Here is a 14,742-nt window from a genome sequence, read left to right as displayed (position 1 = left end):
CAAATCGATGAATATAAATATCTTGGTATTTGGTTTGACTCTAAATTGAATTGGAACACTCATATTATATACATTCAAAAAGTTTGTTCAAGAAGAATTAATTTTCTTCGTACAATTACAGGCACTTGGTGGGGTGCAAATCCTTCTGATTTAATAACGTTATATAAAACCACTATTCGTTCAGTAATGGAATATGGTTGTTTTACTTTTGGTAGTGCTGTGCAAACTCATTTTTCCAAACTTGAAAAAATACAATACCGTTGTTTGAGAATTTGTTTAAAACTATTGAATTCCACCCATCCTCAATCTATAGAAGTTCTTGCCGGTATTGTTCTACTAAAAATTCGTTTTCAGGAGATAAACTGTAAATTTTTGACAAATTGTTTTGCAAATAATCATCAAATCATAAGTACTTTGGAGTCGTTGAACCAAATTAATCCTACAAATAGAATATTGGATTCTTTTACTCACTGTTTAAATCAAAATCTTTTACATGTGCATTCGAATGATTTTTATGATTTTAAATTAAACATTCATACTTATAAACCATTAATTGACTTGTCCCTATTCTATGAATTGCGGCAAATACCAAAATTTTTACATCCACATTTTGCAAATTTACTGTTTGAACGTAAATTTGATGGAATCAGCCCTTCACAAATGTATTTCACAGATGGTTCTTTGATTAATGACATCGCAGGTTTTGGAGTATATAATTTATTTTTAGCTCATTTTTATAAATTGCAATCTCCGTGTTCTATTTTTGTAGCAGAACTCATTGCCTTGTATTTTGCATGTAGCATGATCAAGGATTGCCCGCCAAATTTTTATATTATTTGCTCTGATAGTTTCAGTTGTCTGAGTGCTTTGAATACTATCAAGTTCAATTACAAATCACATCACATCATGTTGATGTTGAAAAAAATTTTATTTGATTTGCATTCTGGAGGATATGTTATAAAATTTGTTTGGATTCCTGCTCATTGTAATATTTATGGCAATGAACAGGCGGATTTATTGGCAAAATTTGGGGTTACTTGTGGTATACTTTATCATCGTGATATTTCTGCCTCTGAATATTTTCCAAATTTTAGAAATTATTCTTTAAATACCTGGCAAATCAATTGGGATTCTAGTGATAAAGGGCGGTGGTGTCATTCAATATGTCCCAAGGTGAATAATTTTCCTTGGTTTAAAAATGTATCTGGGAGTAGAAATTTCATTTGCACATTTTCAAGATTGATTTCCAATCACTATATTTGTAATAGTCATTTGTATCGCATCAATATAAATGATACAAATTTATGTGAATGTGGCATATCCTATGAAGACATTGATCACATTATAATTAATTGGTCTCGGTTTATTGTACCGAGGAAAATATTGTTTGACAACATTATTGCAGCAGGTTTTCCAATTCCTGTATCCATACGGGATATTTTGGGCTCAAAAAATGAAACCATATTTAAACTTTTATTCAAATTTATAAATGAGATTGCATATTTCGTTTGATACTGTTTCCCTTTTTTGGTATACTTTATTTTCAGCCTTGAAGATTCGTTTTTGGTGAATCCCTGACCCCTACCCTCTCCTCCACAAGGATTTCTGGATTTCTGAAGATTCGTTTCACGATGTGGCATGCTGTCCTCCTTCAAGATTGTGGCTCTGCTATGGCTACTGCCGTGTGAGCCTTTAATTTTAAGTTATTATTGTAATGTTATTTGAAAAGATGAAGAGGTTTTGTGCATCTTTGAGAAAGATTTCGTTTTTGGTATGTTGAAATCACTCAAAGGGGTTTTTCCCTCTTTCAAAATTTAAAGTTAAAATAAACAATAACAATAACAATAACAAGAAATACACGTAATTGGCCAAAATAGAAACCAAACTTAAGAATATGGCCAAAACTGCGGCAGAGCTTCTATTTTGGCCAGTGTCACGTTTAATATAAAAATCAAGTATTGGCATGATTTATGCATTTTTTCTTTAAAATATAGATTGAAACCTTTCTTCTGACGCATTGTTTGTTTTCATAGGATTATTGGTTATTTTTATAAAAATGATTTCCCTTAGACTGGCCAAAACCGGTGCCCGCACCCTATAACTTAAAGCTGTTCTAGATCATTCAATCCATTCTGAAGCTAAAATATACGGTTATCATTTGTAATGACATATCAATAAAAGTGCACTAATAGTATGAATCTCACAAGGTATCTCATTTGATTCAAACATATAATACAAGTCGGGGGAAACAAATTTCCAGTACATCAGCAATATTTTTTATATTTTTATGTTTTTTTATATTTATGGTTTGGAGGCCTTAAGCAGGACACTCCACCGTACGGGGTCGGATCACAACGTCCGAGGCCATACTGTCCCGGTCGTTAAGTCGCATTTATTTTTGCGAAATTACCCATCATAGAGGAGAATGACTGATCACTAACAACAGTACATTCCGCTTTTCAGATTACTCCAGTGGTATATGCAGACACTTTGCTACAATACAGTCTAAGATAGTTTAGACATGATCTACAAGATTTTTTTAATTGTTTCTAATCCTAAGTTGCAACATTTATAGAAAAAAACTATGTCAACCATATGTCACATTTTCAGAATAGTTTGGATGATCCGGGAAGCGTCTAAGATGTACATTCAAGTATCACTTCCAAAACGCGTTATAGTGAGTTTGACGTGTAGCCGATGCTTCGTTACGAGTGTAGATCTGGAGGCCTTAATCATAAATATATAAAAAAACATAAATATAAAAAAATATTGCTGATGTACTGGAAATTTGCCTACCCCGACTTGTATTATATGTTTGAACCGAATCAGTGCTATTAGTGTACTTTTATTGATATGTCATTACAAATGAAAACCGTATATTTCAGCTTCAGAATGGTTTGGATGATCTAGAACAGCTTTAAGTTATATGATATACAGGTACTCTTCGATATAACGTACAAAAAATAAATCTCTTTGTACGTTGTATCGAAGAGTACGTTATATCGAAGCAGAGAAAAAAATAATATTTTTTATACTAGTGTTGATGAATTCGACGTGAAATTAACCCCAATTAATGATTTCGGTAAAATTCACAAAACCAATAATAAAAAACATGAGTTTTCATGAAAAACTCATTTAGTTTTTTGTGCTTCGATATAACGTATATTTTGCTTCGATATAACGTACACCAAATTTTTCCCCAAATTGCGCTAATTTTGAGTAAAAAGGCTAATTCTGCAACAAAACATTAGGGGGATTCACTAAACAGCGTAAACTGATTAAACTGATTAAACGTCGCGATCACCAAGGCAATCTTTGATTATTTCATTCGCAAAATCGTGAAACATTTCAAATAAGCGGAAAATCATGGCTTACGCAGCAATTTAATCTGTTTCGTGAATACCCCTATTGATTTGAGTGATTTCGTAGTTTGTCTGAGGGTTATTCCTGGGAAAAAATTAAAAAAAAATCAATGTTGTACGTTATATCGAAGCAAAATGTACGTTATATCGAATTCGCTATATCGAGGGTACGCTATATCGAGGGTACGTTATATCGAAGAATACCTGTATAGATGAACTCATCATCTATGTCTACTAAAACACACTACACCAAGTTTTGAACATGCAGGATGCTTTGTTACGAGTATAGATCTGAAGGCCTTAACCACATAATACTGAAAGGTGACCTCAGATATCCCTAATGATCTGAAAATTTCTCTCCCATGGCTTGCACTATGTGTATAAATCAAATGGTCAAAGTCTAATGTTTGTGCACTTCTGTTGGTACACCATTTCAAATCCAAGCCATATTTCTCAACTTCAACATAGTTCGTATGATCCAGGATGCCTCTATGATGTGTATACAAGTATCATATGATTCAACTGATCTTCTATGACTACCAAAACGCACTATACTAAGTTTGAAATGCAACCGATGCGTTATTACCGGTGTAGATATAAAGGCCTTAACTCCAGAATGATTTGGATGGCCTAAGGTATCGCCATTGATGTGCATTTAGTCTTTCATACTCTGATTTACATGTATGGATCTAATGAAATCAATTCTGATATGCATATATTAGTTTGATATACTATTACAGGTAAAGGCCTGTAACGACCCAACAAGATCAATTCCCAATCATCCACACACTACTCATGCTGAAAGGCCATTCGTCTCAAGCGGTGGCTTGTGAGAGTTAGTGCCCTATACGTTAGAACGGGTGAAAACACTCAACTACAGAAAAATGAATGGAAATTTAGCCCTGTCAGCTCTCGCTTTCAGCACGCTGCGTGCGAGTGTGAGTACCTATTTCATTTCGCTCCCGTGTTGCTGATCGGAAAGCAACTTTGACAGGAAAACCAAAACGGAGAAAATGAAAAAAGCAAAATATCGATATCATAAAGGCCTGTCGAAAAATTGCAGCACTGGTATTCAGTAGACAGAGTTCAAAACTTCTGGACGTTTTGGATAACCTGGAGATCTATGTAACAGCTGTATAAGGACATAACTCATTTCTATCTAACAGCTACAACCCAAACAAGGAGTTTTGGGCATTTTTCACTAACATATATCACATTAGCATAGAAATATTACCCGAAATCGAGCGAATAACAAGTGGTGTACACTACATTTGCAGCTATATTTCCAAAATGTTCTAGCATAACATAATCTTCATATATGCATATGATAGCACAACTAATCCCCTTGATAAAAACATTTTGTTTTTGAAAATCCACACTGCACAGTGGAAAAAATCGACCCAAAAAACGGATCTTTTAATGCCGCTGGTTTCGGTACGCGAAGTTGACCATTTCTGACGTAAAAAAATACGAGACATCGATTTATGCTAAACTCATTCACCGCACGGTACGAGAAGTGATCCATTTTGCCCCATTTTACCCATTTTTCATACAAAAAAGGAATCAAAATGTACTTTCGAACAATTAACACGACTATAGATCGTTGAAAATAGTTGCAGGTGTAATTAGAGGTTAATAGAAATCATAAACATTTATGAAAGATCCTTTGAAATGCTTATTTTGCCCCATATGCCCCAACAACTGCTGGAAATTATGATTTCTATATAATTTTGAATAGATTTTAAGGTTAGTGATTTGAATTAGATTTTTTTGCATAAACAAAAAGCACTAGATCTGTTATCACCAAAATCATCTTCAGTAGTTGTCCAATTTGCCCCATTTTGCCCTATTATCATGGTAAAATGAGATTTAAATTGCATTAATAAGAAACGGATACTGCTATGGAACGTTGAAATTAGTTTTAGTTGCAATTTGAAGCTAGATGTTATTATGCGCATATATGAAAGATATTTTCCTTATTTTACCCTACATGCCCCTAAAACTGCTGGATAATAACATACTTTGTATGGTTTTGTAGTGTTGCTGGATGCAAAACATGAAGTCCATTTCACCCCAATTAGCCGTGATTTTTTTTCATGTAATGTATAAATTAATTTGCCCTATTTTTTTGTCATGAAATGATAAAAATAATCTCCCTTCTTAGCATTGGTACTGAAACGAATGTTATCAAAAAGACATATATATGACTTTTTCCATAATTTCAGCTTTGGATGGGGAATTAATGGTAGGTATAATAATCATTTTATGAAATATGTCAAATATACACTAAACTGATTGAATAGGGCGTCTTAAAGCACCAAATGATATATATTTGAAATGCCTCATACAATCAGTTGTGTGCATATTTGCCACAAATTAGATTAAGATTAATGCTTATTATACCCTGAACTCCCCACCAGTCATATTTTTTAACTGTCCTTTCGATTACATTGGTTTCAGTACCAAAAGTTCATCAATTCGGACATAAGCAAATGCGAGAAATCAATCAATCAATCAATCGAAGCGACAACAAATCAGGGCAAATTGGGGTAAAATGGACAGCTATTTGTACCCTCCCGAGAATGATTCTAAAGCTAATCAATAAACCGTATTTGTATATATAAAAAAAATAACAGAACTTCATGTATTGCAACCAGTAACATCACAAAACAATACGAAAAATGTTATCATTCAGTAGTTTTGGGGGCATGTAGGGTAAAATAGGGAAAATTTCTTTCATATATGCGCATGATAACTGTTAGCTTTCAATTGCATCTAAAACTAATTTCAACGTTCCATAGCAGTATCTGTTCCTTATAAATGCATTTTAAATCTCATTTTTCTATGATAATAGGGCAAAATGGGGCAAATTGGACAACTACTGAATCATCTTCAGTCTTCTGGTGATAACAAATCTAGCGCTTTTTGTTTGTGCAAAAAAATAAAATTCAAATCAGTAACCTTAAAAATCCATTCATAATTACATAAAATTCACAATTTCCAGCAGTTGTTGGGGCATATGGGGCAAAATAAGCATTTCAAAGGACCTTTCATAAATGTTTATGATTTCTTTTAACCTCTAATTACACCTGCAACTATTTTCAACGATCTACAGTCGTGTTAATTGTTTGAAAGTACATTTTGATTCTCTTTTTGTATGAAAAAAGGGCAGAATGGGGCAAAATGGACCACTTCTCGTGCCGTGCGGTGAATGAAATTAGCACCAATCGATTTCTCGTAATTGTTTACGTCAGAAATGGTTAACTTCACGTACCGAAGCCAGCGGCGTTAAAAGATCCGTTTTTTGGGTCGATTTTTCCCACTGTGCACTGGGTCAAAAGCTATAAGTATAACTATGCAAAAAAGTTGTCCACATCCTTTAAGGGATAAGAGAACCAATACCCTATATCTGATTGTGAAGTTTATGTCCTCTTTCATGCATTATAAAGCACATCAGGGATTTCAGTATACATTTTCGAAAATTTTGAGGTGAATTCATAATTGCTAGATGTGTTTTAAACATAATCCAGTAGAATAAAATGTGGTCGATCCAACAATCGATAGTTAGATAAAATTAGTCTTATTAGCTTTTTGAAACAAAACATACAGTACCATGTATGTTCAACAAACATAAGATCCCAAGTAACCACGCTGTTGAAGCTGTACGTATTGCATCAATAACGCACATATATTGACATGCATTACTCTGTATAAACCATTAAAGTTGAAATAAAGTAGGAAGTGGCCCCACTATTGTTGTATTACGATTATACCAGTATAATCATAAGTCCGCAATAGTGGCGCCACTTGCCATTTTAATTCAACTTTAATGGTTAATGTAGGGCAATGCATGTCAATATATGCGCTTTATATATGCAATACGTACAGCTTCAACAGCATGATTACTTGGGATAGGTCTGATTCTTGAACGAATATAGAGTAATGGCTTACCTGTGTATTCTGTCCGACGACATTGCTTCCGTTGACTGTTAGCTTAGCACTTCCGCTTTCATTTATTCGTCCACCGTATTCCCACATACACTATTGTATATGCTTTTATAAGCAATATCTGTACCTCTTACTCTTCACTGTTCAAGCCATGTGCTTCTTAAACACACAACTGCTCTTGGATGCACACAATACGTGGTTCACATTAATCCATCTTAATCGGAGAATCTGCATTGAAAAGTAAAAACACACATGAGCATTCATATAACATCCATCCATATATGTAGAAGCCTCATTGAGCTTTTTATGCAGCGCGTTTGCTATCACTTTCTTCGTTCCGCACTCAGTGATGGTAAAGCTGGCTGTGGCGATTTTATAACATAAAATCACCACCATGCTGGTTTCAATTAGATGAGTCTTAAACGTGTATGTACTGTACATACGATAAGCATCTGAGAACACGATGTAAGCGTGTGAAACAAGCTGAAGCGCTTTTGGCGAATAACTGAGCAGAGCATCTGTAAGAATTAGACAAATTAAAACTGAACGCACCGCTAGAAGGTTTAATTTCTCTTCGTCAATATTGTAGAGTGAACAAATGATGAAATGATGTAATTTCATACATTATATATTTTAATTCATATAAATGTCTAAAATATTGATTAAGATCGTGAAACCTGGAAAATGGAAATCAAAGTGGTGTATCCCATCATCAGCACTTTCTTCAAGTACAGCATCCCACCAGAGCGTTGAGGCAGAAAATGGAGCCGGATTCATAGTTATCGGAAAGCAGCGATGTGCCCTTCTAACCCCTTGATTAACTGAAGCCGTGTGAGACCACCGGCTTCGAAGATTCGAAATGATCGTTCAAAGCGTGGTCGATGGAAATTTTGCCAGTGTTATGCATCTTTCTCTGGGTTCATAATTTGCAAACTATGGTACTGAACTGTTGAGCACCAAGGCTCAAGGTTCAACTCAGTTACTGAAAGCAATGTATTTTATTCACTGCGTAACATGATATAATGAGTTTTCGCCGTTGACGGTTGCGTTACATGTAATCGTTTGAAACGCTTCTTAACAAAACGAAACCGAAACCGAAACACCTTAACTGATCGTGTGCTGAAATGGAAATTATTTAACATTGAACAAGCGTGACATGTTGTACCCTTGAGCGAAAAGCCTCCGGCAAATCTATTCCGCTCCCAAAACTTACCGCGTTGCCCATATGGCCCCACAACAAAACACGAATCGCGGCCTGCGATGAGAGATAATAAATGTAATCTATCACTCACCACTTCATTGTGTATATTCAATGAACATCAAAAGCATAGAAAATAACCTGAAACACTTTCGTTGAGTCCAGGGAGCGGAATTCGCCAAAAAAAACAAAATGAGCATGGAGCAAATCCGTTGTTTCCCGACGGAACACTGTATGTAATTACGGTTCTAACCGGCTTGCTGACGATGAGTGTGAAGTTCACTCACACCATACAGTTCAAATGCTTCTCCGGGCTGGTGGACCTGCTGGAAGTGGCAGGTTCCCCGTCTATTCTACCGTAGCATATTTTACACTCAACTCATTGGTGAAGTTGTTTGATCGGGGTGGTTGGTGTGGGTCATGCGGCGCATTTTCCGTGTTTATTTTGATTTCCTCTTCACATCCATGCTCAATTTAAATCTAGCCCATGCCAAAGTGATGATGTGCAGCCCGGAGATGTGGGTTTGAACAATGAATGACTTATCATCAGCTTTTGTCTATGGTGGCAGGGGTAGCGGGGCATTAATATTCACCCAGGTGTACAAATGATGTGTTTGAGTTTGTTTCTGATGAAAAGTTGATGATGAAATAAACCATGAAGTGATTGTATGCTCGTAGGTCACAAACTTGACGATTTGCATAACCATGCAGACCTAACTGTTTTTTTTTTTACTGAATACTGTTCTGATAACACTAGTTTACAGCATTTTTGAATTCGGTTTTTTTACTGAATACTGTTGCATTTTTGAATTCGGTAAGCTGATGATCATTTTTGGTGTAGAATCATGCTCTGAGTTCGAAAACGAGAAGGAAAAAAATACAGTAGAGCGGAAGTTTGATCGACTTTTCATACAAGGTTGATGATTTGAAATCGATTTTTGTTCTATTTTAAGCAACGTCACACACTTCACACATCTCCTTCTCCGTAATCAATGCTCCGGTTGAGCTGATTTTTTTACTGTAAGTCGCCTACATATGATACATCAAATAAAAGTTGAGAGAGAATTTTTAGATTGTTTTTTTCTTACTGGAAGAAATACATTTCTTCATATATTTTTGGAAGCTAAAATTTAAGAAGATCGTCCCTAAAACTCGTCAATATCTTGAATTTCATCAATCTGACGCAAAACCTGCATTCAGATGATCGAATGGTATTGAACAAAACGCAAGATATTTGAATTTTAGTAAATTCCATATTTCTAAAAGTTGTAAAACTCGATATTGAGCTAAAACTCAAAAACGGCTTTACTCAAAATTTTTTGAAGCTCGGTTTCGAAATCAGTGCTAAATTGTACTTTAAAAATTTTGGTCGTTGACAGAAGTTCACTACTTTCGTTTTATTTTGTAAACTAGTGTAATGTTAAATCATCTAGATTTCAAGTCGTTCGGGTTCCTAGTTAAAATTTCAGGGGAGACTGGGTAGACTTGATCCCTTTTTCTTAATTTAACTGTAACTTTAAAGAAAACACAAAACTAGATCCGTTTTTCATACAGAATGGCAGGTAAACATCTATTACAAGTTTATACACAACAGAAGGCCTTTAAATTATTGTTAAAATTTTCAAAACTGTGTTTTATGGAGGCATGTCTTATGATGTATTTTTCAAAAATGGGTGACACTTGATCCCCCTTCGAACGCACGGTTTATTTAAAGGGAAAATAACTCCAGAGGCTTCCTATTCGTTTTCTTTTCCAGTTTTCTTGTATTTTTGATGAATATGGTAAATTTTAATTAATTTAGATGTTAATTGGCCAATTTACCTTTTGATTGCTTAAAAAAATATTTCCACACTTAATGGCTGGCAGTCAAAAAAACCCAAAATCGCATATTTTGCCCTATTAATTGAGGTATAGCTCAAAAAGACAGATGGGTTTGCTTATGAGACAGACCAAAAATGTTTTTTTATCTGTATCAACGAGATTTTTAGCCCTAGGCTAGTTCATCTCGGGACCCACGCTTTACTTCCCTTCCGAAGGAAGAACTCACATTTTGTGAGTTTGTCGGGAGTGGGATTCGATGCCAGGTCCTTGGCGTGATAGCCAAGGGTTCTAACCATCCAACCAGGTCTGCTCCACTGGACCAAAAGATATTTTTTGTTACACTGTGTTATTATTATATTTTAAATAGCCGTTCATCAATCAATACAATTTAGGGACTTAATATTAACAAAAACATGTTTTTATATGTTCAACGTCAAGTACCATTAACCATTAGTAAACAATAGTACAACAATTTTCCTCGCTCTAGAGCGGTTATTCCCAAGGTGGGTAAAATCACCCCCTGGGGCGAAAATCATATTAAAGACGGCGAAACATTGAAAACTCAGATTTGGCAGGAAAAAACTCCAATATGGGGGCGATTTTTCAAGAATGAAACCAGTCACAAGTACATACTCATTGATTGCCTGTAGCAAGCTTCCAATTGTTGCTTATTTTATTTTCATGGGTTAAATTTTTTTTCGTTTTTTTATCATTGTTTATTTGATCATTTGATTTATTTTCTGAAAGTAAAAAAGAAAATCGGGTTAAGTACTGTTCCTTTTAATTCCACTAAGAATTTGCATCCTTTGACAGATACATATTTCGACCTCAACTGTAAGGCCGTCTTCAGTGTCTCATACTTGACTCAACTCTTCTCTTGATCATCTATTGAATACGTGCTCCCCAGTTGGCTTTCAAAATTGAAATGTTCCATTTTCGATACATAGCCAATTAGTTGTAAATTGTATGAAAAGCTTGAAATTACAAAACATTAAATATGGTTCAAACTTGTTCAAACAGCTGATTTGAAATAATAAATTCACTTTATTTGCTTAGTACTCAAATACAAGGAGGTAATTTTAACATTTTATCACGATATAGGTAGTAGGATAGAAGCATGAGTTTTGACCAATTCGGAGTTTTGGCCGTAGTGCGGTATATCGCCTGTTGCGACCTAAACCAGTATTTTTTTTTACTATTTTAGATCCTAATACAATATCATGAGATTTGGCTGATTTAGTGAAATTTAGGAAAATTTTATTTTTGTAGTGCCCAATGAACAAGATAAGAAGAAATCGGAAGTCTACCCAAGTAACCAGTAAGCATTTAAAATAGCATTCCTTCAGCATTATAGTAGCCTTTACGACAAGGCGTTTAATGCTAATTAGCCGTATATGCGCCTGTAGTGCTACCTTACAGCAGGTTTTGGCAAAATAACGGGCTGTCTTAGTGCTATCCCTTCAGGAACGTCGTGACGAAATGTCAAAGAAGCGTAACGCCTCGTCGAGCAAAAAAAAAACAAAAATAGATTGACGTCTACTTCTCGTTCTCAGCCTGCTTCCCGCTTCATCGTCCTTCCATATTCCAGCCGGTGCTAGGTGGTACTTTTTTGCTGATTTTTGTAGTGATGTAGGTTTGAACTTACGATCCGAAGATTGATGAATCATATCTGCTTTTGATTCTGCTGCTCCTGATCCACGATGCTAAAGCTGTTCCGGTGGCGTGCGTTGATTTAATCGCCAATATAAAGAATGATTCGATAACAGCTTCAGATTCAACATCAAAAACTTGTTTTCATTGAGATGTTTCATTGTACTAGAGGAATACGATCCCTTCTTTTAAATATCTGTGAAATATGATTCTTTCTTCCCTCTTTCAAACAATCATATGATCCACCAAAGCATCCACCTATTCGGCACACATTTTCCGACGAAATGATAAATAATTTGTGATTTTTTATGGACAAATTCCCAAACCAATCCAGCTGCAGTAATGAAAACTTTGGTGCTTTTGGATGAGTAGAGGAACATGAAGAATCAAATAAGATGCACAAATTTGTAAACAGAAGCATAGGCTCTGTAAGAGAGAGAGACAATATGTGTTGCCAAATGCGTAACATATCTCCCAACCTTTTTGCTCCTAGCATTTAAAGAGCAGTTGAAAAGCATTCTGATTGCTCCCAAGTGAAAACACTTCAAGCAGTTGAAATGCTAATTAACAGCCAAAAGCATTTGAGCAGCACAGCTTATGCTAACTCAAGGCAGTTATGCATTCAAACTGCTTATGTAGGGCAGCAAGCAGTTTAAATGCATAATACGGGCTGATACACGGCTTATTCAAATGCTTAGTGGTTACCTGGGTAATTATGTGTAGTGAAAAACGGTTCCTCCAACTCGAAATTGTCGCCCACAGCTGCTGATTAGCACGATGTGTATCCCTCTTTAAATCAACCTGCTGACAAGAAATTGTAGTTTTTTTTTTCAACGCAGTTGATGGAGTTGATTCGCATGGAATACACTAAATTCTAGATGAACATTTGAAAAGGGCCTATCTGCTTTTTGTAAACAAACATGTTTCTATCCCTGTAGGGCCCATCTGTATCCACCCACGCACATCAACACCCTTAACAGATAACTTGAAGAACACTCTTTCGGATAAGGGTGTTGACGTGCGTGGGTGGATGCAGATGGGCCCAACAGAGACAAAAACATGTTTGTTTACGCAAAGCAGATAGGCCCTTTTCAAATGTTCGTCTAGAAATCTTACCAAACATGGCATCCCACGAATGCTTCTGAATTGAAGATTCGCGATTGATTTTTTTTTTAAAAGTAGTGAACCCGGATGAAGATTCAGCGTTAGTATCTTACACACTTAGATTTTTTTCATAGTATACGGTATTTTTTTTACCGAATTCTTAAAAGCTGAACGTTCGGTAATCCGTTTGGTAATCGAAACGTGTACCGAACATCCGGTAAAACAAAATTTTCGAAGGCTGTCAAAAATAACCGTATTCTTCGGTACTGCCTTTTAAAGTTACCGTGAAATTTCGGTAGTTAAATGTTTTCTTTTGAATATTTTACAGATTTTCGGTACATGCAAAAATTAAAAATGCAGCCTGGGGAGTTTTAATGTTTTTCGGGCGGCACGATGCACACTCAATCTTGAATTGCCTGTTCAGCACTTTTTTGACGAAAATAGAACAGCAGAACTATTTCGGTAGCTTAAAGAAGCTAAATGAACTGGTTTCCGGACAAATGTTCGAGGGGTGGCCAGACTTTGTCACGAGAAAACAACCATCATGTTGTATTCCGAAGGTCTCCAATGAATTTAGCTTGCCCTGCTACAACAAACCATCAGGTAGATCATTCCGTTCCGGTATGACTCTGCAGCCATAGGTAATCCGAAGAATTAGGTAATCGAAGAATTTCCCGAAAAACTTGCTAAGTTATTTCCAAAAAAAATACCAGATTAATTTACCTAACTAGTAAAGTTACATAAAGTAAGTTACCAATGGAAGAAGACCCTGAAGAAACTATGAAGGATTTTCAAAAGAATTGGCAAAATCCAAACCCAAAATATTCCGTCAGAGTGCTAAAAAAATGCAACTTAAACTCCTAAAGGAATTGCTCAACAAGTTTCTAAAGATATGACCGATTAAAATGGATGTGCCAAAAGGTTTTTTTGTACGAAATTTCAAACGTGTTACCGAAGACATTCCTAAATAAATTTTCGAAGAGGATCCAAACGAATTGTCGAAGAAAAACCAATTACTGAGGTCTCCAGATAGCCTAGTGGTTAAGGCTATGGAACGCCATTCCGAAGACGGCGATTCCCGTTTCGGTCGAGTATTTCTCGACTCCCTGGGCATAGAGTATCATTGTACTTGCCACACAATGTTACAGAATTCATGCAATGGCAGGCAAAGAAAGACTTTCATCCATAACTGTGGAAGTGCTCAAAGAAAACTTGAAGAGAGGCAGGCCTAGTTCCAATGCGAACGTCGAGTCATAAAGAGAAAGGTTTCCAAAAGCAACCTAAATAGTCTAACAAACTGCAAAACAATTTCCAAAGAAATTGTCGATAATGTTTTCTTTGGAATTGCCGAAAGAATGTTGTTTTTTGAAAATACAAATTTCGGGGAACTTACGTATTCTCGGCAGTTTTGCTCTCTTCGTCATGGTTTTTTTTTTTTTGAACCTATAGGTTTCACAGTTGGCCTCAAATCCTTTCCAACCAAGCTGACTTATATGCCCAAATTTCAGGCAATTTGGCCCACAAAAACCCCCCATGACGAAGAGAACAAACCTGCGGATAATACCCATCGGTACCCTATGTAAACTTTGTGAAAATTTTGTATATTTTAAGGATCACACTCAATTCCACTCCCGACAAACTCGCAAAATGTAAAGTAAA

At 35.7% G+C, this 14,742-nt stretch overlaps 1 protein-coding gene across 5 annotated transcripts in view; it reads right to left on the bottom strand.

The window, feature by feature from the left end:
* Positions 1-14,742, bottom strand: part of LOC109403054 (pre-mRNA splicing regulator USH1G) — a 37,813-nt gene that overhangs the window by 19,210 nt on the left and 3,861 nt on the right. For 3 of the 5 annotated variants that reach the window (XM_019675785.3, XM_019675786.3, XM_062852379.1), the window contains exon 2: positions 7,314-7,538. In XM_019675785.3, coding sequence (XP_019531330.1) covers positions 7,314-7,336 — 23 coding nt within the window. In that variant the 5' untranslated portion in view covers positions 7,337-7,538. The remainder of the gene's footprint in view (positions 1-7,313; positions 7,539-14,742) is intronic. The other 2 variants (XM_062852380.1, XM_062852381.1) reach the window with 1 other exon arrangement.

Source organism: Aedes albopictus, chromosome 2 (genome assembly GCF_035046485.1).
Source record: "Aedes albopictus strain Foshan chromosome 2, AalbF5, whole genome shotgun sequence".
NCBI lineage: Eukaryota > Metazoa > Arthropoda > Insecta > Diptera > Culicidae > Aedes > Aedes albopictus.
This window is presented reverse-complemented; position numbering and strand designations above follow the sequence as displayed.